The 26,456-nt window shown below is 36.2% G+C and overlaps 1 protein-coding gene across 6 annotated transcripts in view; it reads left to right on the plus strand.

Annotated features, from left to right (window-relative positions):
- Positions 1 to 24,806, plus strand: part of NOL4 (nucleolar protein 4) — a gene marked incomplete at its 5' end in the record, with an annotated part of 393,000 nt that extends 368,194 nt beyond the window's left edge. For all 6 annotated transcript variants that reach the window (XM_079942558.1, XM_079942556.1, XM_079942557.1 and 3 more), the window contains one exon: positions 24,059 to 24,806. In XM_079942558.1, the coding sequence (XP_079798684.1) occupies positions 24,059 to 24,252 (194 nt within the window). In that variant the 3' untranslated portion in view covers positions 24,253 to 24,806. The remainder of the gene's footprint in view (positions 1 to 24,058) is intronic.
- Between the last annotated feature and the right edge of the window lie 1,650 nt (positions 24,807 to 26,456).

Here is a 26,456-nt window from a genome sequence, read left to right on the forward strand (position 1 = left end):
TTTAAGTTTAGTTAGGTCCCATTTGTTTATTTTTGTTTTTATTTCCTTTACTCTAGTGGGTGGGTCAAAAAAATCTTGCTGTGGTATATGTCAAAAAGTGTTTTTCATATGTTTTCCTCCAAGAGTTTTATAGTGTCTAGCCTTACATTTAAGTCTTTAATCCATTTTGAGTTTATGTTTGTGTATGGTGTTAGGGAGTATTCTAACTTCATTCTTTTACATGTAGCTGACCAGTTTTCCCAGCACCACTTACTGAAGAGGATATCTTTTCTCCATTGTATGTTCTTGCCTCCTTTGTTGTAATGGGCATTCTATCTTGTATCATTGAATATATTTCTGTTTTTATGCCAGTACCATACTGTCTTGATTACTGTAGCTTTGTGGTATAGTTTGAAATAGGGGAGCCTGATTCCTCCAACTCTGTTTTTCTTTCTCAAGATTGCTTTGGCTATTCGGGGTCTTTTGTGTTTCCATACAAATTGTAAAAGTTTTTGTTCTAATTCTGTGAAGAATGTCATTGGTAGTTTGATAGGGATTGCATTGAATCTGTAGATCGCTTTCAGTAGTATAGTCATTATCACAATATTGCTTCTTTGAATCCAAAAACATGGTATATTTCTCCATCTGATTATGTCATGTTTGATTTCTGTCATCAATGTTTTATAGTTTTCTGAGTACAAGTCTTTTGCCTCCTTAGGCAGGTTTATTCCTAGGTATTTTATTCTTTTTGTTGCAATGGTAAAGGGGAGTGTTCCCTTAATTTCTCTTTATGATTTTTCATTGTTGGTGTATAGGAATGCCAGAAATTTCTGTGAATTAATTTTGTATCCTGTAACCTTACCAAATTAATTGATCAGTTCTAGTAGTTTTCTGGTGGCATCTTTAAGAATTTCTATGTATAGTGTCATGTCATCTGCAAACAGTTACAGTTTTACTTCTTTTCCAATTTGTATTCCTTTTATTTCTTTTTCTTCTCTGATTGCTGTGGCTAGGAGTTCCAGTACTATGTTGAATAAGAGGTTTGAGAGTGAACATCCTTGTCTTGTTCCTGATCTTAGTGGAAATGCTTTCAGTTTTTCACCATTGAGTATGATGCTAGCTGTGGGTTTGTCATACATGGCCTTTATTATGTTGAGGTAGTTTCCCTCTATGCCCATTTTCTGGAGCGTTTTTATCATAAATGGGTGTTTAATTTTGTCAAAAGCTTTTTCTGCATCTATTGAGATTATCATATGGCTTTTATTCCTTAATTTGTTCATGTGGTGTACCACATTGATTGATTTGTGTATATTGAAGAATCCTTGCATCCCTGGGGTAAATCCCACTTGATCATGGCGTATGATCCTTTTCATGTGTTGTTGGATTCTGTTTGCTAGTATTTTATTCAGGATTTTTGCATCTATGTTCATCAGTGATATTGGTCTATAATTTTCTTTTTTTGTGATGTCTTTTTTTGGTTTTGGTATCAGGGTGATGATGGCTTCATAGAATGAGTTTGGGAGTGTTTCTCCCTCTGCTATATTTTGGAAGAGTTTGAGAAGGATAGGTGTTAGCTCTTCTCTAAATGTTTGATAGAATTCACCTGTGAAGCCATCTGGTCCTGGACTTTTGTTTGTTGGAAGATTTTTAATTACAGTTTCAATTTCATTACTTGGGATAGGTCTGTTTATATTTTCTAATTCTTCCTGGTTCAGTCTTGGAAAATTGTACCTTTCCAAGAATTTGTCCATTTCTTTGTGGTTGTCCATTTTATTGTCATATAGTGGTTTGTAGTAGTCTCATAATCCTTTGTATTTCATTGGTGTCAGTTGTGATTTCTCCTTTTTCATTTCTCATTTTATTGATTTTCATCATCTCCCTTTTTTTCTTGATGAGGCTGGCTGAGGATTTATCAATTTTGTTTACCTCCTCAAAGAACCAGGTTTTAGTTTTATTAATCTTTGTTATTGTTTTCTTCATTTCTATTTCATTTTTTTAGCTCTGACCTTTATGATTTCTTCCCTTCTACTGACTTTGGGTTTTCTTTGTTCTTCTTTCTTTAGTTGTTTTAAGTGTATGGTTAGATTGTCTATTTGAGACTATTCTTGTTTCTTGAAGTGAGATTGAATTGCTATAAACTTCCCTCTTAGAACTGCTTTTGCTGCATGCCATAGGTTTTGGGTCATCATGTTTTCATTGTCATTTGTTTCTATGTAGTTTTTTTGATCTCTTCTTTGATTTCTTCAGTGATCTCTTGGTTATTTAGTAGTGCACTGTTTAGCCTCCAGGTATTTGTGTTTTTTTTTTTTTTTTTTTTTTTTTTTTTGCGGTACGCGGGCCGCTCACTGTTGTGGCCTCTCCCGTTGCGGAGCACAGGCTCCGGACACGCAGGCTCAGCAGCCATGGCTCACGGGCCCAGCCGCTCCGCGGCATGTGGGATCTTCCCAGACCGGGGCACGAACCCGTGTCCCCTGCATCGGCAGGCGGACTCTCAACCACTGCGCCACCAGGGAAGCCCGGTATTTGTGTTTTTTACAGTTTTTTTTTCTTCAGTTGATTTCCAGTCTCATAGCATCGTGCTCAGAAAAGATGCTTGATACAATTTCAATTTTCTTAAATTTTATGAGGCTTGATTTGTGACCCAAGATGTGATCTATCCTGGAGAATGTTCTGTGTGCACTTGAGAAGAAAGTGTATTCTGCCACTTTTGGGTATAATGTTCTATAAATATCAATTAAATCTATCTGGTCTATTGTGTCAGTAAAGCTTGTGTTTCCTTATTTATTTTCTCTTTGGGTGATCTATCCATTGGTGAAAGTGGGGTGTTAAAATCCGCTACTGTGACTGTGTTACTGTCGATTTCCCCTTTTATGGCTGTTAGCATTTTCCTTATGTATTGAGGTGCTCCTATGTTGGGTGCATAAATAGTTACAATTGATATATCTTCTTGGATTGATCCCTTGATCATTATGTAGTATCTGTCTTTGTCTCTTGTAATAGTCTTTATTTTAAAGTCTATTTTGTCTGATATGAGAATTGCTACTCCAGCTTTCTTTTGATTTCCATTGTATTTATCCTATATGGGACTCTGCACTTCCTGGACTTGATTGACAGTTTCCTTTCCCATATTAGGGAGGTTTTCAACTATAATCACTTCAAAGGTTTTCTCAGTCTCTTTCTTTTTCTTTTCTTCTTCTGGGACCCCTATAATTCTAATGTTGGTGTGTTTAATGTTGTCCCAGAGGTCTCTAAGACTGTCCTCAATTCTTTTCATTCTTTTTTCTTTATTCTGCTCTGCAGTAGTTATTTCCACTATTTTATCTTCCAGGTTGCTTATCCGTTCTTCTGCCTCAGTTATTCTGCTATTGATTCCTTCTAGAGAATTTTCAATTTCATTTATTGTGTTGTTCATCATTGTTTGTTTGCTCTTTAGTTCTTCTAGTTCCTTGTTAAAGGTTTCTTGTATTTACTTCATTTGGTTTCCAAGATTTTGGATCATCTTTACTATCATTACTCTGAATTCTTTTTCAGGTAGACTGCCTATTTCCTCTTCATTTGTTTGGTCTGGTGGATTTTTACCTTGCTCCTTCATATGCTGAGTGTTTCTCTGTCTTCATTGCTCCCAAAGTCTACTGCCTCAATTTTGGGATGATTCGTTGTCTATTCATATATTCCACAGATGCAGGGTACATCAAGTAAGTTGATTGATTGTGGAGATTTAATCTGCTGTTCCTGAGGCTGCTGGGAGAAATTTCCCTTTCTCTTCTTTCTTTGTTTGCACAGCTCCTGAGGTTCAGCTTTGGATTTGGCCCTGCCTTTTCGTGTAGGTTGCCTGAGGGCATCTATTCTTCACTCAGACAGGACAGAGTTAAAGTAGCAGCTGATTAGGACACTCTGGCTCACTCAGGCCAGGGGGAAGGAGGGTTACAGAATGCGGGTCAAGCCTGTGGCAGCAGAGGCCAATGTGACGTTGTACCAGCCTGAGGCACACTGTGTGTTCTCCCGGGGAAGTTGTCCCTGGATCATGGGATCGTGGCAGTGGCAGGCTGCACAGACTCCCAGGAGAGGAGGTGTGGATAGTGACCTGTGCTTGCACACAGGGTTCTTGGTGGCTGCAGCAGCGCCTTAGCATTTCATGCCCATCTCTGGTGTCCGCGCTTATAGCTGTGGCCTGCACCTGTCTCTCGAGGTTGTTTAGGTGGTGTTCTGTATCCCCCTCTCCTCGTGCGCCCCAAGACAATGGTCTCTTGTCTCTTAGGCAGGTCCAGATTTTTCCCGGATTTCATCCTGGCTAGCTCTGGTGCACTAGCCCCCTTCAGGTTGTCTTCACACAGCCAACCCCAGTCCTCTCCCTGGGATCTGACCTCAGAAGCCCAAACCTCAGCTCCCAGCCCCTGCCTGCCCTGGCGTGTGAGCAGACAAGCCTCTTGGGATGGTCAGTGCTGGTCAGCAGTGATCCTCTGTGCAGGAATCTCTCCGCTTTGCCCTCTGCACCCCTGTTGCTGTGCTCTCCTCCATGCTCCAAAGCTTCCCCGCTGCCACCCCGTGTATCCATCACTGAAGGGGCTTCCTAGTGTGTGGAAACTTTTTCTCCTTCACAGGTCCCTCCCAGAGGTGCAGGTCCCATCCCTATTCTTTTGTCTCTTTTTTTTCTTTTTCCCTACTCAGGTACATGGGGAGTTTCTTGCCTTTTGGGAAGTCTGAGGTCGTCTGCCAGCATTCAGTAGGTGGTCTGTAAGAGTTGTTCCACATGTAGATGTATTTCTGATGTATTTGTGGGGAGGAAGGTGATCTCCACATCTTACTCTTCTGCCATCTTGAAGGTCTCTCTTGGAGAAGTATTTAAAGGAAATTTTTATAATATATATGAGTTTGTGTGTGTGTGTGTATACACTAATAAGTCAAAATCTGGCTCTAAGACAAAGGCTTTGGAACATAAACAATTTACAACCTAATGATGAAGGGAACATTTCATCAGAAAGTCACAACTGTCTAGAAACTATGAACCCCAATATCATAACCTCAAAATTAATAAATAAAAGAATAGCAAAATTACAACAAGAAACTGACATATGTGTAATCATAGCCTTAGACCTTTAACGCACTTCTCTCAGAAACTGATGGATAGAAAAGAAAAATCCTTTGGATTTGAAAAAATAATTAGAATTTAATCTGGCTATATCTAAAGCCTGCCCCAGGTATCTGATAATACACATTCTCTCAGACATATTGACCATCTAAACAAGTAGTGACAATCAAAGAATTATTAATATACTGGTAGCATTTTGTTCAGGAATATTTATAATTAATGAGAATGAAAACACTACACATTAAGTTTGAATGATGAAATTAGGTGGTATTTTGACACACACATTACAAAAATATAGAAAATTAATGAGGCACTCATTTAACTCAAGAAGTTAGAAACAGATCAGAGAAAATGTGGCATATAGAAGAAAATAAATGGAGAAATTAAATAGAAAACAAAGACACCATAGAGAAGATCAATAAAATCAAAAGCAGAATCTTTGAAAGGACTTTAAAAATATCTGGCAAGATGAACTAAGAGAAAGGAAGCATAAAAAATAATAATAAAATATTTATGACTTTATGCAAGTATATTTGAAAATTTAGAGATATGACTCTTTTACAAAAATATAATTGACCAATATTGACTCAAGAAGGAATAGATATTCCAATTGATTAAATTGAATCAGTATTATAAAAATCTACCCATTATTAAAAAATCATATTCACATAGTTTTACAAATGAGTTTCACCAGAACTTCAATGACTAGAAAATCTTCATTTAGACAAACAGATCTAAAAGAGAGGAAAGGAAAAGAAATGGAAAACACCCAAGGACAGGATGCTACTGTAATCCTACCATCAAGAATAGTATTAGAAAAGCAAATTATATTGCAATCACTTGTGAATGAATATAAAAGTAATTCATTAGCACATTGAGTCTAGTTGTGTATATCTGCTATAACCCAGGCCCTATGCTTGATGCTTTATATACATTAGCTAATTTAGCTGAGATGCTGAAGAATAATGCCTATTTTTTCACCATTTGGCAGAAAAGTACAAAAATACTATCAATAAAATACCTCTTAAACACCTGATCAAAATATAAAATGAAAATGAACCTGCAACCAAAGTAAGTTTCCAAGTGGCTCATATATTAGGCAAGCCAGAAAAATCACTTCACTTACTTATGGTGAATTTATTAAGTTGTGTTGGACTGTAGCAGCTGAAGACATATGTCCAGAGAAAATAAACTTCTTTGACTATTAGTAGTATAACAAAAACAGTGCTTTGGGGGTTGAAGAAATTGAGATATTGGCCATATCATTAGTCAGTTAAAAACAAGGCAACTGATTTTAAGTTTTTTCCCCTGTCTTTTAATAAATTGAGATGTTTCTGCTACTGTTCTGTTGTTTATTTGAGGAATCAATGATGAATTTGAAGTGACAGAAGAATTAGCATCTATGAGTAGTATGAGTAGAGCAACTTTAGCTAAGTGTGTTTTCAAAATTAAGGAAAAAACTAATTCAGTACAATCTGAAGTGGCATCTTCTAAGATGTATGAAGCAAAATGAGGCTTATTTGTATAAATTACAAAATTTCCTTTTACATAAGGCATATGGTTATTCCTTGAACTATTCATTGGCAGATACAATGTGGAAAACGTTTGAATCAAGTGTTATTGAAGCAGTAATATCAGCTTTAAACTTCATTGGTCCTCATGTATTTAAGTGTTATCAGTTCTGTGAAATTTTGTCAGAAACAGAATCTGAATATCCTAATTTCTCTACCACACAACAGTTTGATAGGTTAGTGGTAAAGTTTTATTGCATTTTCTTTTTCAGCTCAGGGCTAAGATTGAAATTTTTCTGAGCAAGAAGAACTCTCCTCAAGCTTTATTATTAAATGTCTTTAGAAATTAGCATTTGCCACAGAATTGACAATGTTTCTTGATGAATTCAATCTAAATACAAGGCAAAACAGTGCTTATATGTGAAGCTTAAGCTGTGGTAAAGCCATTTTGCTGATTACCAATATTGTTTGAATCACAATTAATGGTTAGCTGCTTGATAAACATGCCATACTGTCAGAATTTTTAAAAAGAAATTAAAATTCCATTCCCACACAATTTTGTAGTGGATATATTTACTGAACACATACCACAGGCTCAGCAATGTTTTTATGGACCTTGATGCAAGTACAAAGTAACTTGCCATATTTCAAAATCCTTTTCCTTGTTCAATTGAAGAGCTTCCAGCTTCATCTTCAATTGGAAGTAATTAATCTGCATGCATTGACGTGCTAAAAGGCACGTATCGAGAGAAGAATCTAAGAGAATACTATAAATTATTTCCAAGTGATGAATATGCTCAATTAAAATCGTATTCTTGTGGACTGATATCAGTATTTGGAAAAATCTATCTATCTTCCACTAAGCCATTTTCATAGGTGAAACAGAGAAAATCTCTGTACGGATCCAATTTAACCAAAGAACACTTACAATTGATTTTGATGACAAAGAACACTAATACTCACTCAATAGTAGACCTGTACTACAAAATATATTTTATTTTCTTCGCTACAATTGTAAATGTGGTTGCTTTCTTGATTTCTCTTTCTCATAGTTCATTATTAGTATATAAAAACACAACAGATTTTTTTTCCACAATAGATTTTTGTATATTCATTTTTTATCCTGCAACTTTACTGAATTTGTTTTTTAGTTCTAACAGGTTTTGGTGAGTCTTTAGAATTTTCTATACATAATATGTCATCTTCATATAGTGACAGTTAATTTTTCCTTTCCAATTTGAATGATCCTTTTTCTTGCCTAATTGCTCTGGTTAGGAACTCCAATACCATGTTGAATAAAAGTGGTGAGAGTATGCATTCTTGTCTTATTCCTGAAAAGAGGAAATTTTTCAGCTTTTCACCATTGAAGTTAGTTGGGGTTTGTCCTATATGGCCTTTATTATGTTGAGGCACATTCCCTCCATACCCATGACAGTTTTTTTCATAAATCGATGTTGAATTTTGTCAAATGCTTTTTCTTCATTAATATGACCATATGATTTTTATCCTTTATTTTGTTAATATGGTATATCACATTGATTGATTTACAGATGTTGAAACATCCTTGCATTGCTAGAGTAACTCATACTTGATCATAATGTGTTATCCTCTTAACGTATCATTGACTTCAGCTTGCTAATATTTTGTCGAGGATATTTTCATCTAAGTTCATCAGGAATATTGGCCTGTAATTTTCTTTGCTTGTGGTGTCTTTGTCTGGTTTTGGTATCTAAGCATACTATTACAGAAAAATCATCAAATCACAAATGAATTGAGAAAGAGAAGAAGAAAGGACAGAGGAATTACAAAACATCCAAAAACAATTAACAAAATGGCCATAAGTACATACCTATCAATAATTCCTTCAAATACAAATGGACTAAATTCTCTCATCAAATGACATAGAGTGGCTGAATGGATTAAAAAAAACAAGACCCATCTAGATACTGCCTACAAGAGACTCACTTCAGATGTAAGGACACACACAGACTGAAAGTGAAAGAAGTGAAAAAGATATTCCATGCAAACGGAAACCAAATAAAGCTGGGATATTTATAATTACATCAGACAAAATAGACTTTAAGACAAAAAAGGTCTTTACATAATGATACAGGAGTCAGTACAACAAGATGATATAACATTTGTAAATATGTATGCACCCAACATAAGAACACCTTAATATATAAAGCAAGCATTAACATACCTAAAGGGAGAAATAGACAGCAGTACAATAATAGTAGGAGACTTTAATATCCCACTTACATCAATGGATAAAGCATCCAGAAAAAATCAGTAAGGAAGCATCAGCCTTACATGACATGTTAGATCATTGACTTAATGGATATATATGGAATAGCTCAAGTGCACATGGAACACTCTTTAGAATAGATCATATATTAGGCCACAAAACAAGTCTTAATAAATTTAAGATTGAAATCATATTAAGGATCTTTTTTGACCACAATGTTATGAAATTAGAAATCAATTACAAGAAAAACACTAGAAAATTGACAAATATGTGGAGATTAAGCCACATGCTACTTAACAACCAATGGGTCAAAGAGTAAATCAAAAGGGATATCAGAAAATACGCTCAAAACTAATGAAAATGAAAATACAACATACCAAAGCTTATGGGATACAGCAAAAGCAATTCTAATAGGGAAGTCCATAGTGATATATGCCTACATCAAGAAACAAGAAAGATCTCAAATAAACAACTCTACTTTACACCTCAAGGAACTAGAAAATGAACAAACTAAGCTCAAAGTTAGCAGAAGGAAGGAAATAACAAAGATCAGAGTGGAAATAAGTGAAAAAGACAATAGAAAGATAAAAATAAGAGCTATTCTTTTGAAAAGATAAAACCGGCAAACTTTTAGCTAGGCTCATTAAGAAAAAAGAGTGGACTCAAATAAATGGAGTCAGAAATGAAAGAGGATATCACAGAACTACAAAGGATGATAACATACTATGCACAATTACATGCCAACAAATAGGACAACTGAGAACAAATGGATAAACTTCTTATAAACACAACCTACTAAGACTGAATCATCAAGATCTAGAAAATCTGAGTAGACCAATTACTGGTAAGGCAATCACATCAGTAATCAAAAATCTTCCAATGAAACAAAAGTCTAGGAGCAGACATTTTCACTGATGAATTCTATCAAACGGTCAATGAAGAACTAATACCAATCCTCCTCAAACTCTTCCAAAAAACAGAAGAGATGGGAACACTTCCAAACTCATTTTTATGAGGCCAGCATTACCCCAACACCACATAAGGCTCATGATCTCAGCTGCCCAAGCTGATAATTAGAGGACCTGGTTTCAAAGAATAATGCAAGAAGTATGTCAAGTAGAAACTGCAAGCATTTCTCCAGTGTTTCTGGTATTGTTTTTGTTTGGTTCATAGACTGATGGCCACTTATGAAAGATGCCAGGAGTCTGAGGAAATCACCACTACCCAACTAGAAGAATTATCAGTGCATGCGATTAACCAGGATCAAATTGAAGCTTTAGCAAAGGAGGAACCAAGAGATGCCACTTCAGTATAATCATGTATTAAACCCAGACATCTTTGGGACATTGGGCCTTTTTCAAGTCTCTTGGATAGTTTTAAATAGAAATAAATTCTGGCTTTAAAGAAAAGTACCCCTGAACTGTATCCCCACTTGACTCCAGCCAGCACTCTATGCAGCTCACTTCTGCTTGTCTCCACATCTTTGTTTGCTATTCCTAAAGGGCACATTTGTCTTCCCCTATCCAACTACTAATATTTCTCCTGAGCTAGGCCACAGTGGTACAGGAAGAAAAACCAGTAACCCTGTGTGGCTTTGGGAAAGCCAGTGAACCTGTCTGTAACTCAGTTTTTCCAGTTATAAAATGGGGCAAGTTATCCTGCTCTGCTGTCCCACCAAACTGCAGAGAGACTCCAAGAAGGGACAGTGTGACTTTCTAGCAAGGAGAAAGGTGCTGGGAGGCAGTGTCCTGCTCACTCTCCCACCATTGCAGTCCTCTCTGCCCCCCTTCTTCTGAGCCCCCACAGCTCTCACCTGTACTACCAACTTTGTTCTTCATTAAACAAGGTCCCCATTAAACATTATATATATATTATATATATATATATATATGTTTAATCAGGGTATAGTTGCTTTACAATGTTGTGTTAGTTTCTGTTGTATGACAAAGTGAATCAGCTATATGTATACATATATCCCCTCCCTCTTGGACCTCCCTCCCACCCCACCGCCATCCCACCCATCTAGGTCATCAGAGAGCACCGAGCTGAGCTCCCTGTGCTATACAGCAGGTTCCCACCCCCTATCCGTTTTACAAAAATTTAAAATTTCTTTACACTAACAATGAAATATCAGAAAGGGAATGTAATCAAACAATCCCTTTTAAAGTCACATTAAGAAAAAGAAAATACTTAGGAATAAACCTCATCAAGGAGGTGAAAGACTTATATGCTGAGAACTACAAAACAATAAAGGAAATTAAAGATTCAAAGAAATGGAAAGATATTCTGTGCTCCTGGATTGGAAGAACATTGTTAAAAGGGCAGTACTACCCAAAGCAATCTACAGATTTAATGCGATCCTAATCAAATTACCCATGACATTTTTCACAGAACTAGAACAAATAATCCTAAAATTTATATGGAACCATAAAAGACCCAGAATTGCCAAAGCAATCCTGAGGAAAAAGAACAAAGCAGGAGGCATAACCCTCCCAGACTTCAGACAATACTACAAAGCTACAGTAATCAAAACACTGTGGTATTGGCACAAAAACAGACATACAGATCAATGGAACAGAATAAAGAGCACAGAAAAACCCTCACACCTGTGGTCAATTAATCCATGACGAAGGAGGCAAGCATATAAAATGGGAAAAAAGACAATCTCTTCAGCAAGTGGTGCTGGGAAAGTTGGACAGCTGCATGTAAATCAGTGAAGTTAGAACACACCATCACACCATGCACAAAAATAAACTCAAAATGGCTTAAAGACTTAAACATAAAATATGACACTATAAAACTCCTAGGAGAGATCATAGGCAAAGCATTCTCTTACATAAATTGTACCGATGTTTTCTTAGGTCAGTCTCCCAAGGCAATAGAGATAACAAAAATAAACAAATAGGACCTAATCAAACTTACAAGCTTTTGCACAGAAAGGAAACCATAAACAAAATGAAGAGACAAACTATGGAATGGGAGAAAATATTTGCAAATGATATGACTGACAAGGGCTTAATTTCCAAAATATACAAATAGCTCATACAACTCAACAGCAAAAAAAACAAACAACCCAATCGAAAAATGGGCAGAAGACCTAAGTAGACATTTCTCCAAAGAAGACATACAGATGGCCAATAGGCACATGAAAAGATGCTCAACATTGCTAATTATTAGAGAAATGCAAATCAAAACTACAGTGAGATACCAGCTCATACTAGTCAGAATGGCCATCATTAAAAAGTCTACAAATAACCAAATGCTGGAGAGGGTGTGGAGAAAAGGGAACCCTCCTACACTGTTGGTGGGAATGTAAATGGTACAGCCACTATGGAGAACAGTATGGAGTTTCCTTAAAAAAACTAAATATAGAGTTACCATACGACCTAGCAGTCCCACTCTTGGGCATATACCTGCAGAAAACTCTAACTAAAAAAGATACATGCACCTCCCAGTGTTCATAGAAGCACTATTTACAATGGCCAAACAATCTAAATGTCCATCTACAAATGAATGGATAAAGATGTGGTATATATAGGTATACAATGGAATATTAGCCAGAAATAATGAAATAATGCCATTTGCAGCGACATGGATGGACCTAGAGATTATCATACTAAGTGAAGTCAGAAAAAGAAAGACAAATACCATATATCACTTGTATGTGGAATCTAAAATATGATACAAATCAACATATCTATGAAACAAAAACAGACTAGTGTTTGCCAAGGGGAAGGGGGGAATAAGGGAGGGAAGAGATGGGAGCTTGGGATTAGCAGAGGCAAACTATTATATATAGGATGGATAAACAACAAGGTCCACTGTATAGCACAGGGAACTATATTCAATATTCTGTGACAAACTATGACGGAAAAGAATATGGAAGAGAATATATATATATATAAACTGAGTCACTTTGCTTTACAGAAGAGATTAACACAACATTGTCAATCAACTATACTTCAACAAAATTAAAAATTTTTATATACATATATGTGTGTACATTATATATATATAAAGCCTCCCTCACCATCTTCCCAGAGCACTGAGCAGGAGCTCTGGGAAGGGCCACATTGGGATCCAAGGGACTTTGGCTTTTCTCTCTCACCTCCCTAAATTGTAAGGCCTCTCTACTGCAAACCTAAACCAAACAAGTCATTTACATATGGCATAAGACCAGATTTTTTTGGGTCTTTAACAAAAGTCTTTATTTGAAGGCATAACAGTAAAATCTAAAAGAAATTTCTAATAAGATGTGTTTATATTTTATCCTGAATCAGACACGTTTGAATACCCCCCTACCATATGATCCAACAATTCCACTTCTGGGTATTTATCCAAAGGAAATGAAAACACTAACCTGAAAAGATAGCTGCAGCCCCATGTTCATCACAGCATTATTTACAATAGCCAAGACATGGAAGCAATTGTCCATTGATAGATGGGTGGATCAAGAAAATGTAATTTTATATATATATAAAATTATATATATATTTATGAATACATATAATTATATATTATATAACCATACTTACATATATAATTATACATATATAATTTTATAATATATAAAATTATATATATATAATTATAAATACACACACACACACAGTGAAATTTGATTTAGCCATAAAAAGAAAAGGAAATCTTGCCATTTGTGACAACATGAATGGACCCTGAGGGCATTGTGCTAAGTGAAATAACTCAGAGAAAGATAAATACTGTTTGATCTCAATTCATGCAGAATTGGGAAAAAAAACAAACAAACATGAAAACAAGCTCATAGATATAAAGAACATATTGGTGGCTGGGCGGGTGAGTGAAATGGGTGAAGATCATCAAAAGGGACAAACTTCCAGTTACAAGTTAGTCATGAGGATGTCGTGTACAGCATGGTGAGACAGTTACTAACACTGTGTTGTACTGATATATTTGAAAGTTGCTAAGAGAGTAGATCTTAAAAGTTCTCATCTGAAGAAAGAAAGCTTTGTAACAATGTGTGATAATGGATGTTAACTAGACTTATTGTGGTGATCATTTAGCATTATATACAAATATTGAATCATTATATTGTACACCTGAAATAATGTTATATGTCAATTATATCTCAATAAAGAAAGTAAATTCTCACAAAACTTTTTAACTATGAGTACCTAAATGCCTCTTGACCTGTAATGATTAAAATATTTACTATCTGGCCCATCATGCTTAAAAGCATGAATCTGAAAACTTATTTAAAATTGTTAAGTGAATTGCCAGTTATCCAAACATTTCAGAGTGCATGACTTGGGAGTAGAGGTTGTAGGTAAAGGAGGAGAAGTAGGAGAAGGTTGCATGCAGTTAGGACGTTTTTATGTCCAACTCAATACTCATTGTAACATTTAGTGGCAAAACATTATTTAGGCAATGGACAGTAACATTGTCTTTTTCAGCAACAATTCACATGGAAAGTACTGTTATAAGCAATTCTACTTATTTTTCTGATAACTTTTCTGATAACTTTCAGAGCAATACTAATATTCCCGTATATTAGAGGTAACTTTACTTGAATAAGTTACACTAAATCTACTATTTTCCATGTCTAACTAGTTTTCATTTAACCATAATTGGGTATTATCAATGACATCACTCATTCTCCGTTTCTTGAGTGTTAGCTGTAGACAGTACCTGGCATTTCTCATTCATTTGTTACACAAATATTTATTGAGCCTTATTTTATGCCATGCACCACCACAGCTACCTAGAACAATGTGGTAAGACACAAAGGGTGCCTGCCTTCATGGGTCTTGCATTCTTCCTCAGTACATATAATAAAAATGGTTATCAAAGTTTTTAAAAATCACAACAAAACTTTGTCCAGGGCTTTCTATTATCTGTGGATAATTGACACCAAAATAGGACCACAAAGGTAAATCTAATTAAAACAGGGGCCAAAAATGCACCATAAATAGGGGGAAAGTATTCAATTGATATTTAATTTAAAAAATAAAGAATTATGGATCTATATTTTCATTTAATTGGAATTTGCTAATAATTTAATTGTCCCCCCCAAACCTTAAAAAATAAATCAAGGGTTGATTTTAGTGGGCCTTAATTTTTCTAACAACATTGTATGTTGGCACGAAATATCTTTTATTTCTTGTTCAGCTTTTCAGAATGAACATTAAGAAGGTCTGCATCATCTGGGTTAAAAGTAAGTACAGTTGACCCTTGAACAATGTGGGTTTCAACTATGTGGATCCTCTTACACAGATTTTTTTTTTCAATAGCAAATACTACAGACCTACACTATTTGCAGTTGACTGAATCCACACAGGTGGAGGAACCAGAGATACAGAGGGCAGATTTTCAACCATGGCAGAGGGTGGACACCTCTAACCCTCACCTGTTGAAGGGTCAGCTGTACTTATATAAAATTGGTCTTGTCAATTTTCCTGAATATGTGCCTTAATACTAGATATTCAAATCATTTTCTCTTGAAGCATCTAGTGGGTCATTTTCCTTGCTCATTTTCTTATTAACTGGTCCTGCTCTTCCAGAACCATACTTTTCAGTGGCCTTGTCTGTGATTTGATCAGGTCTGCAAGAATACTTTTCTCGACTTCTTTAAATTCAGCAACTTCATAAAATTTGAAATTTTGCTTTATAGTTGACATGCATTTTAATTACATTGTATTGTTTGAGTTAGGCCAAACCAGTCAAGTATGATATTGACTCAATGAGGCAGAAATGGAAATTAGTGACAAACAGGGAAGGACTGTTTGAGCAGTCACTAGTTAAATAATTTATTCATTTGTGAATATTTTAATTTTTTTTTTTGCTTCACTATCCAACCTCATAACTTTGATGATCTGAATAATCAACATTCAGCAAAAAGAATTTCTTGTACTTTTGATTTATATTCTCAACCCTGATCCTGTAGATCTAAAAGAAACAAAGATAATGAAGTTAACTTTCTTTCAGAACAAAAACTAGCAGAGCTGTGAATGGCTTCTCAATTACTGAGCTATCTAGAGTTTGCCTATGTTAATAAAAATCTGAAAGAAAGCAAAAGCCATGTCTCAGTTTAGAGGTGTAGACCTTTGAGCCAGAGGTGGAGAATAATCCATAAACTGCAATATTAGAATAAAAGCACAACCTCTCTCACCCCAAAAAGAACCGGAGCCCTCACCCTACCCTTTCTCAATTCCAGTTCAAGATGCTAGTCAGCAACTTGGCAGGACAGCAAAACCATCACAAAATGTTACACCTTCTAATGACATAATGACAATCAGCCAGACACTAGGTATCTACATAACTGAGAGGAAAATTCTTTCATAAAGATTTGTACTAGGTAGAGAACAGACTTGCAGTTGCCAATGGGGGAGCGAGGTGGGGGAGGGATGGGTTGGAAGTTTGGAATTAGCAGTTGCAAACTATTATATATAGAATAGATAAACGACAAGGTCCTACTGTATAGCACAGAGAACTGTATTCAATATCCTGTGATAAACCATAATGGAAAAGAATATGAGAAAGAATATATGTGTATATATATATATATATATATATATATATATATATATATATATATACATACACATACATGTATATAAATGAATCACTTTTCTGTACAGCAGAAGTTAACACATTGTAGGTCACCTATACTTTAAATAAATAAATATATAGATAAATAAGATTTGTACTAGGATTCTTGAATGTAAAGGAAAGAAGTAAAATTTAAAGTTGGTTCATTCAGAGACCCAAACTCCTATTATGTCATGATGGTTTCTTAATCCGCTCAGAATTTCCCAAACAGTTGCTGTTAATGGTTTGCTTGTACGGTATTCCTATTTGCAAGTGTAACATCCCTGCATCTCTCCCTTTCGGCTTGTTATATCTGTGTCATGATTTTGTGAACAGGAGAACAAATGGCAGCCGACTCCTGATAGAAAACCAAAGCTTTGAAAAGGCCATGGCAGAAGTGGAGATAAGTTTCTCTCAGATGTCAGAGTTTGAGTGCTACTCCTGTCTCTCTCCTAATTAAATTCCAAGTGAAGCTACTTCCCTCTTATGGGACATCTGCCTCCTAGCTGACAGAACTCCTTCTCTCCCTTTGGGGGAGAGGGTGTAAGGGGATGGGTCTTGACTTGTCTCCATTATGCCTCAAGAAGAACTAGAGGATAAAATAACAACCTTCATTTTAGTTCATGAAATGAATACTACTATCTGAAAATTTATAACATGTTTAGGAAAAAATCTGTTAAAATACTTTCAAGTTATAGAATCACTACAGTTTTGGAGCATGCCTTTACTTATGTGCTTAGTAATATTTTTTCAAGGATTTTAAATTTATTACTGCAAATTTAATAATTATAGCAATTGCTTAACGAAAGGTAAGAAATATAAGAATGAATGCTTAGGTATACAATAAATACCTAATATAATAATCTAAGAGTAATCATACAAAGAATCTTAACACAAATGCTTCAAGAGTTTTAAATCACTTAATAAATTCTTTTTCAGTAAAAATTTACAAAAATGTCATCAAAAAGCAGACCTATATGATTTAGTTAAATATATTTGAGGAAAAAGTGTTGACACATGAGTGTTTTGTGCAAATAAATATGGTTAAATAGGTATTTAACAATACCTAAAGCAGGAGCGGACGAGTGGACGCAGCTGGCTGCGAAGTCGCGGGACTTCTTTCTCTGGATTTCACTGGGTCCACGACCCAGGGACAGGGACAAGCCAGCAGCAGCTTGCAGGGACGGTCAGAATCTGAGGTATTCCAAAATTGGAAACTAGGGCATAGAGAGGGTAAGTAAGCTGCCTAAGATCACACAGCTAGTAAGTGGTGAAGCTGCAATTCTCACCGAGGAGGAGGCCATCAAGGCTGGAGCTGGTGGGTGAGGATAAGAACAGCCATGTGCATGAAAGGCTCTTGGTGTCCAGCCAGGAGTCAGGGCTCTGCCTCTGAGGTGGGAGAGCCAACTTCAGGACACTGGTCAACAAGAGACCTCCCAGCTCCACATAATATCAAACAGCGAAAATCTCCCAGAGACCTCCATCTTAACACCAGCACCCAGCTTCACTCAACGACCAGCAAGCCACAGTGCTGGACAACCTATGCCAAACAACTAGCAAAACAGGAACACAACCCCACCCATTAGCAGAGAGGCTGCCTAAAATCATAATAAGGCCACAGACAGCCCAAAACACACCACCAGACGTGAACCTGCCCACTAGAGAGACAAGATCCAGCCTCATCCAAAACAACACAGGCACTAGTCCCCTCTACCAGGAAGCCTACACAACCCACTGAACCAACCTTAGCCACTGGAGACAGACATCAAAAAAGACAGGAACGATGAACCTGCAGCCTGCAAAAAGGAGACCCCAAACACAGTAAGATAAGCAAAATGAGAACACAGAAAAACACACAGCAGATGAAGGAGCAAGATAAAAATGGACCAGACCTAACAAATGAAGAGGAAATAGTCAGTCTACCTGAAAAAGAATTCAGAATAATGATAGTAAGCATGATTCAAAATCTTGGAAATAGAATGGACAAAATGCAAGAAACATTTAACAAGGACCTAGAAGAAATAAAGATGAAACAAGCAACAATGAACAACACAATAAATGAAATTAAACATACTCTAGATGGGATCAATAGCAGAATAACTGAGGCAGAAGAACAGATAAGTGACCTGGAAGATAAAATAGTGGAAATAACTACTGCAGAGCAGAATAAAGAAAAAAGAATGAAAAGAACTGAGGACAGTCTCAGAGACCTCTGGGACAACATTAAATGCACCAACATTCGAATTATAGGGGTTCCAGAAGAAAAAGAGAAAAAGAAAGGGACTGAGAAAATAGTTGAAGAGATTATAGTTGAAAACTTCCTTAATATGGGAAAGGAAATAGTTAATCAAGTCCAGAAAGCACAGAGAGTCCCATACAGGATAAATACAAGGAGAAATATGCCAAGACACATATTAATCAAACTGTCAAAAATTAAATGCAAAGAAAGCATATTAAAAGCAGCAAGGGAAAAACAACAAATAACACACAAGGGAATCCCCATAAGGTTAGCAGCTGATCTCTCAGCAGAAACACTGCAAGCCAGAAGGGAGTGGCAGGACATACTGAAAGTGATGAAGGAGAAAAAACTGCAACCAAGATTACTCCTCTACCCAGCAAGGATCTCATTCAGATTTGATGGAGAAATTAAAACCTTTACAGACAAGCAAAAACTGAGAGAGTTCAGCACCACAAAACCAGCTTTACAACAAATGCTAAAGGAACTTCTCTAGACAAGAAACAGAAGAGAAGGAAAAGACCTATAATAACCCAAAACAATTTAGAAAATGGGAAGAGGAACGTACATATCGATAATTACCTTAAATGTAAATCGACTAAATGCTCCCACCAAAAGACACAGATTGGCTGAATGGATACAAAAAGAAGACCCTTATATATGCTGTCTACAAGAGACCCACTTCAGACCTAGAGAAACATACAGACTGAAAGTAAGGGGATGGAAAAAGATATTCCATGCAAATGGAAAACAAAAGAAAGCTGGAGTAGCAATTCTCATATCAGAAAAAATAGACTTTAAAATAAAAACTATTACAAGAGACAAAGAAGGACACTACATAATGATCAAGAGATCAATCCAAGAAGAAGACATAACAATTGTAAATATTTATGCACCCAACATAGGAGCACCCCAATACATAAGGCAAATACTAACAGCCATAAAAGGGAAAATAGACAGTAATACATTCATATTAGGGGACTTTAACACCCCACTTTCACCAATGGACAGATCACCCAAAATGAAAATAAATAAGGAAACACAAGCTTTAAATGATACATTAAACAAGAGGGACTTAATTGATATCTATAGGACACTCCATCCAAAAACAACAGAATACACATTTTTCTCAAGTACTCATGGAACATTCTCCAGGATAGATCATATCTTGGGTCACAAATCAAGCCTTGGTAAATATAAGAAAACTGAAATTGCATCAAGTATCTTTTCCTACCACAACGCCATGAGACTAGATATCAATTACAGGAAAAGATCTGTAAAAAATACAAACACATGGAGGCTAAACAATACACTACTTAATAACGAAGTGATCACTGAAGAAATCAAAGAGGAAATAAAAAAATACCTAGAAACAAAATGACAATGGAGACACAACGACCCAAAACCTGTGGGATGCAGCAAAAGCAGTTCTAAGGGGGAAGTTTATAGCAATACAAGCCCACCTTAAAGAGCAGGAAACATCCTGAATAAACAACCTAACCTTGCACCTCAAGCAATTAGAGAAAGAAGAACAAAAAACCCCAAAGCTACAAGAAGGAAAGAAATCATAAAAATCAGATCAGAAATGAATGAAAAAGAAATGAAGGAAACAATAGCAAAGATCAATAAAACTAAAAGCTGGTTCTTTGAGAAGATAAACAAAATAGATAAACCACTAGCCAGACTCATCAAGAAAAAAAGGCAGAAGACTCAAATCAATAGAATTAGAAATGAAAAAGGAGAAGTAACAACAGACACTGCAGAAATACAAAAGGTCATGAGACATTACTACAAGCAACTCTATGCCAATAAAATGGACAATCTGGAAGAAATGGACAAATTCTTAGAAATGCACAACCTGCCAAGACTGAATCAGGAAGAAATAGAAAATATGAACAGACCAATCACAAGCACTGAAATTGAAACTGATTAAAAATCTTCCAACAAACAAAAGCCCAGGACCAGATGGCTTCACAGGCAAATTCTAGCAAACATTTAGAGAAGAGCTAACACCTATCCTTCTCAAACTCTTCCAAAATATAGCAGAGGGAGGAACACTCCCAAATTCCTTCTACGAGGCCACCATCACCCTGATACCAAAACCAGACAAGGATGTCACAAAGAAAGAAAACTACAGGCCAATATCACAGATGAACATAGATGCAAGTATCCTCAACAAAATACTATCAAACAGAATCCAACAGCACATTAAAAGGATCATACACCACGATCAAGTGGGGTTTACTCCAGGAATGCAAGGATTCTTCAATATACGCAAATCTATCAATGTGATAAATCATATTAACAAATTGAAGGAGAAAAACCATATGATCATCTCAATAGATGCAGAGAAAGCTTTTGACAAAATTCAACACCCATTTATGATAAAAACCCTGCAGAAAGTAGGCATAGAGGGAACTTTCTTCAACATAATAAAGGCCATATATGACAAGCCCACAGCCAACATCATCCTCAATGGTGAAAAACTGAAAGCATTTCCACTAAGATCAGGAACAAGACAAGGTTGCCCACACTCACCACTATTATTCAACATAGTTTTGGAAGTTTTAGCCACAGAAATCAGAGAAGCAAAAGAAATAAAAGGAATCCAAATCAGTAAAGAAGAAGTAAAGCTGTCACTGTTTGCAGATGACATGATACTATACATACAGAATCCTAAAGATGCTACCAGAAAACTACTAGAGCTAATCAATGAATTTAGTAAAGTAGCAGGATACAAAATTAATGCACAGAAATCTCTGGCATTCCTATATACTAATGACGTGAAATCAAGAAAACACTCCCATTTACCATTGCAACAAAAAGAATAAAATATCTAGGAATAAACCTACCTAAGGAGACAAAAGACCTGTATGCAGAAAATTATAATACACTGATGGAAGAAATTAAAGATGATACAAACAGATGGAGAGATATACCATGTTCTTGGATTGGAAGAATCAACATTGTTGAAAATGACTCTACTACCCAAAGCAATCTATAGATTCAATGCAATCCCTATCAAACTACCACTGGCATTTTTCACAGAACTAGAATAAAAAATTTCACAATTTGTATGGAAACACAAAATACCCCGAATAGCCAAAGCAATCTTGAGAATGAAAAACGGAGCTGGAGGAATCAGGCTCCCTGACTTCAGACTATACTACAAAGCTACAGTAATCAAGACAGTATGGTACTGGCACAAAAACAGAAAGATAGATCAATGGAACAGGATAGAAAGCCCAGAGATAAACCCATGCACATATGGACACCTTATCTTTGATAAAGGTGGCAGGAATGTACAGTGGAGAAAGGACAGCCTCTTCAATAAGTGGTGCTGGGAAAACTGGACAGGTACATGTAAAAGTATGAGATTAGAGCACTCCCTAACACCATACACAAAAATAAGCTCAAAATGGATTAAAGACCTAAATGTAAGGCCAGAAACTATCAAACTCTTAGAGGAAAACATAGGCAGATCACTCTATGACATAAATCACAGCAAGATCCTTTCTGACCCACCTCCTAGAGAAATGGAAATAAAAACAAAAATAAACAAATGGAACTTAATGAAACTTCAAAGCTTTTTCACAGCAAAGGAAACCATAAACAAGACCAAAAGACAACCCTCAGAATGGGAGAAAATATTTGCAAATGAAGCAACTGACAAAGGATTAATCTGCAAAATTTACAAGCAGCTCATGCAGCTCAATAACAAAAAAACAAACAACCCAATCCAAAAATAGGCAGAAGACCTAAATAGACATTTCTCCAAAGAAGATATACAGACTATCAACAAGCATATGAAAGGATGCTCAACATCATTAATCATTAGAGAAATGCAAATCAAAACTACAATGAGATATCATCTCACACCAGTCAGAATGGCCATCATCAAAAAATCTAGAAAGAATAAATGCTGGAGAGGGTGTGGAGAAAAGGGAACACTCTTGCACTGCTCGTGGGAATGTGAATTGGTTCAGCCACTATGGAGAACAGTATGGAGGTTCCTTAAAAAACTACAAATAGAACTACCATATGACCCAGCAATCCCACTACTGGGCATATACCCTGAGAAAACCATAATTCAAAAAGAGTCATGTACCAAAATGTTCATTGCAGCTCTATTTACAATAGCCAGGACATGGATACAACCTAAGTGCCCATCATTGGATGAATGGATAAAGAATATGTGGCACATATATACAATGGAATATTACTCAGCCATAAAAAGAAACGAAATTGAGCTATTTGTAATGAGGTGGATAGACCTAGAGTCTGTCATACAGAGTGAAGTAAGTCAGAAAGAAAAAGACAAATACCGTATGCTAACATATATATGGAATTTAAGGGAAAAAAATGTCATGAAGAACCTAGGGGTAAGACAGGAATAAAGACACAGACCTACTGTAGAACGGACTTGAGGATATGGGGAGGGGGAAGTGTAAGCTGTGACAGGGCGAGAGAGAGGCATGGACATATATACACTACCAAATGTAAGGTAGATAGCTAGTGGGAAGCAGCCGCATGGCACAGGGAGATCGGCTCGGTGCTTTGTGACCGCCTGGAGGGGTGGGATAGGGAGGGTGGGAGGGAGGGAGACCCAAGAGGGAAGAGATATGGGAACATATGTATATGTATAACTGATTCACTTTGTTATAAAGCAGAAACTAACACACCATTGTAAAGCAATTATACCCCACTAAAGATGTTTAAAAAAAAAAAACCCTAAAGCAGTATTCCAAGTCTAGTTTCTTTGTGGTATGGTTTGTACTAATCATATACTTACAATACACTTTGAAAGCAAACTTCAGTCTAATATATTCACATTTTTAAATACTAATCAACCTGGTGGAAAAAGCAGTGGCCTGAAATGAAAAAAATATGCAATTCACGTCCCTATTGTGCCACTTAAAAGTTATTGACCTCTAAACGTGTCATCGAACCCCCGCAGTCCTCAGTTTTCTCTGTTCTAAATTGAAAAGTTTGTAATCTAGGGTCATTAGCCTCACCATGTAGGCTCTTTTCATTTCTGAATTGGTGGGGTCCAAATTATTTGTTATCGAATGTAGCAAATAAAAAATGGATTCCATCATTTTCTACTACTCCAGAGAAGCTTCTACTTGTGGAAGGTGGACTTAACATTGAATTTTCCAAAAAGCACATGTTAAGAGAATTTCTTCCCTGTCTTTATACAATCAGAAGTGACCGCCAGAGTCTGGGCCAGGAGTCTAAGAAAATCCAGCCACTCTTTTCCCATCGTGCTGCTCTTCCATCTTTCTGAGAGCAGATGTATTTGATTAAGGGTATCAGTAGCTTCTCATGAAAGAATAGGTGAATTAAATCAACACTAATTTATTTAGTGCTCATGTTCAAGATACTAGAAGAAAAATTGTCCATGTCTAATTTGTGCTGATTTTTTCTAGGACCCACTGATCTCAGCATGAAGAGGCAGTTGGCGACCAGCTCAGGATCCTCCAGCAGTTCGAGCTCCAGACCCCAGCTGAGTCCAACTGAAATCAATGCAGTGAGACAGCTGGTTGCAGGATATCGGGAATCCGCTGCATTTTTATTGCGTTCCGCAGATGAACTGGAAAATCTTATTTTACAACAGAACTGAGTCCAGCGACGATCCTCTTCACTGAGGTTTAAATTTGCAGTTTCCACTAATGACGTTTTGATTTCCCAGCAGAGATGCGTCTGGTCTTACTGCACAGTCTTAAGAGAAATATTTCCATTATGCCACATTGTCCTTGATCCATAAAGTGATGTGTTTAGGTGCTTCAAAGGAACTCTGGCCTCTGAAGTACTTGAGATACTTTAATGTGTCCAGCCTACTGTTTTTTGTTTCAGTGTGCCAGCATAAATACCTGGGGCAAAAAAGAAAAGGCTGTATATTCCTAATTCAAGGATAAAACAGAAGAAGCTTGTGGTATAAAAAGTAGTTCAAGATCCAACTGAAATATTAGTGGAATTTGCTACTGACTTACTGGACTGAAAGCTGCAGTATCTGGCAAAAAATAAAAGCCAAAATTTCTCATTGCTACAGGATATAACAATGAAAAGGATCTTGTATTTTAAAAAAATATGTAATTTTTATAAAAAGAAAACTTGTTTTTCATTCAGAATTGTCATTTTTACTTTGGTAACTTTTTCATAGGTCCTAAAAGAAAACTGTTTTGAGAAACTACTGTAAGTACCTTTTCCACCTCCCTTTGCCTTCTCCTCTTTCCAAATTCTTTCTACAAAAATAACACTTGATGCTGGGGGAAAAAAATACCCTTGCCTACGTTCTTTAAATCGTCGCATCAGGAACTACTTCCAAGAGAAGCCTGCGTTTCTGCACTCATGCTGGTCTCAAGCATCCCACTCACCATTGCAGCTTTACCATAGCGGTTTTCACCACAGAATTTTTTAATATTGAAAAAGACATATCATTGAAAAAAAAATGACACCTTGATTTCTTACAGCTGCTCTCCCCAGATTGCCGCTGCTGTCTTATGGGCATCCCTCTAGCAGCCATTGGATGTCGATGACTGAATGTTAAAGAGGTTGCAAGTGACAATCTGAAAATTTGCACTCTTGTGTGTAGTTTTCTTTTCTCTCTTTCAGAAATAGTTCCCAAAAAGACCATTACCTCTCCTGATATAATTTGTATAATTTACAGTTGTAGGTAAAAATGATGTAAAGAACTCTCAGTGGATGCAGCTGCAATCTACAATGAACTGTCCCCTCCTCTTCCCCATATTTTGCCCTTCTTCCTGATTTTATAGTGTTGAATACACATGAATGGTGTTTTCTTTGTGCACTGAGGCAAGCCTATTTTTTAAATATTTAGGGAGGAGTACATCAGTTTACGCTTCTTGTACAACTTTTTTCTGTTGTTTGGCTTCGGTTGGATTACAGGTTCTTCGTGCATTCCTGAATTTGCCTTATTTCATGTAAAATTTATGTCATTTGGTTTTTGATAAGTTGAAGACATCAGTGATATCTCTTAACTACTTGTTACCTATAGTTTTTCAAGTAATGACTGTGATTGTGACCAAGTAATGTGCACTTTTTCTTGTAACTGTGGACATTGCTATGCTCTTTTCTTCTAGTGTTTCTAGAATTACTGTTCCTTACAGTTACGTAAACAAAAAACAAAAAAACAAAAAAGAACTTTTGTGATACTGTTGGTGAATATAATGTGAAAATCTTATTGAAATATGAGTATTTTGGAAATACATAGATGCACAAACATCTTTTAAGGTGTGGATTTAGAGTTTGCTTATTTAAATGAAAATTCAAAAACTGAGGGCTGGTATAATTTTCTCTGTTTTGTTGGGTTTAATAAACAGATTTCTGTGTTAAAACACTGATTGTGAAACCTTATAAACTTTCTGAATGATATGAAATGTTATTTTATACCTACATTTAGCACAAAATTGACAGTTCAAACATATTTCAAGAACATCCCAAGGTCCCCCAGAGCTTCCACATTCAGTCTAATAAATAATTTATTCCAAGAAGGGGTAAAGCAGATTAGCAAACCATGGGTATTTCATCTGATTGTTTAAATCTGATTTAAGAATTTATGTTTTATTCCCCATTTTTCATGAGTAATCTGGCTCTTTTAGTCACTCCTAATTTAACATTCTGGGAGAAACATACCTGTTTTAAGTGCCTGTTTATGCTTTGGGTTTTGTCGTAAGAGTATTGGGAGCTTTGGCATGGTTACTATTTAACAAAGTAACACCCCGGTTTGAGATCAGCCTATACATAAAAAATCCTTAATAGCGATAGTAAAGCAAATGGATTAGAGAAAGGGAGTTCCAGCAAGGT

Source organism: Stenella coeruleoalba (assembly GCF_951394435.1).
Source record: "Stenella coeruleoalba genome assembly, chromosome: 14".
Taxonomy (NCBI): Eukaryota; Metazoa; Chordata; class Mammalia; order Artiodactyla; family Delphinidae; genus Stenella; species Stenella coeruleoalba.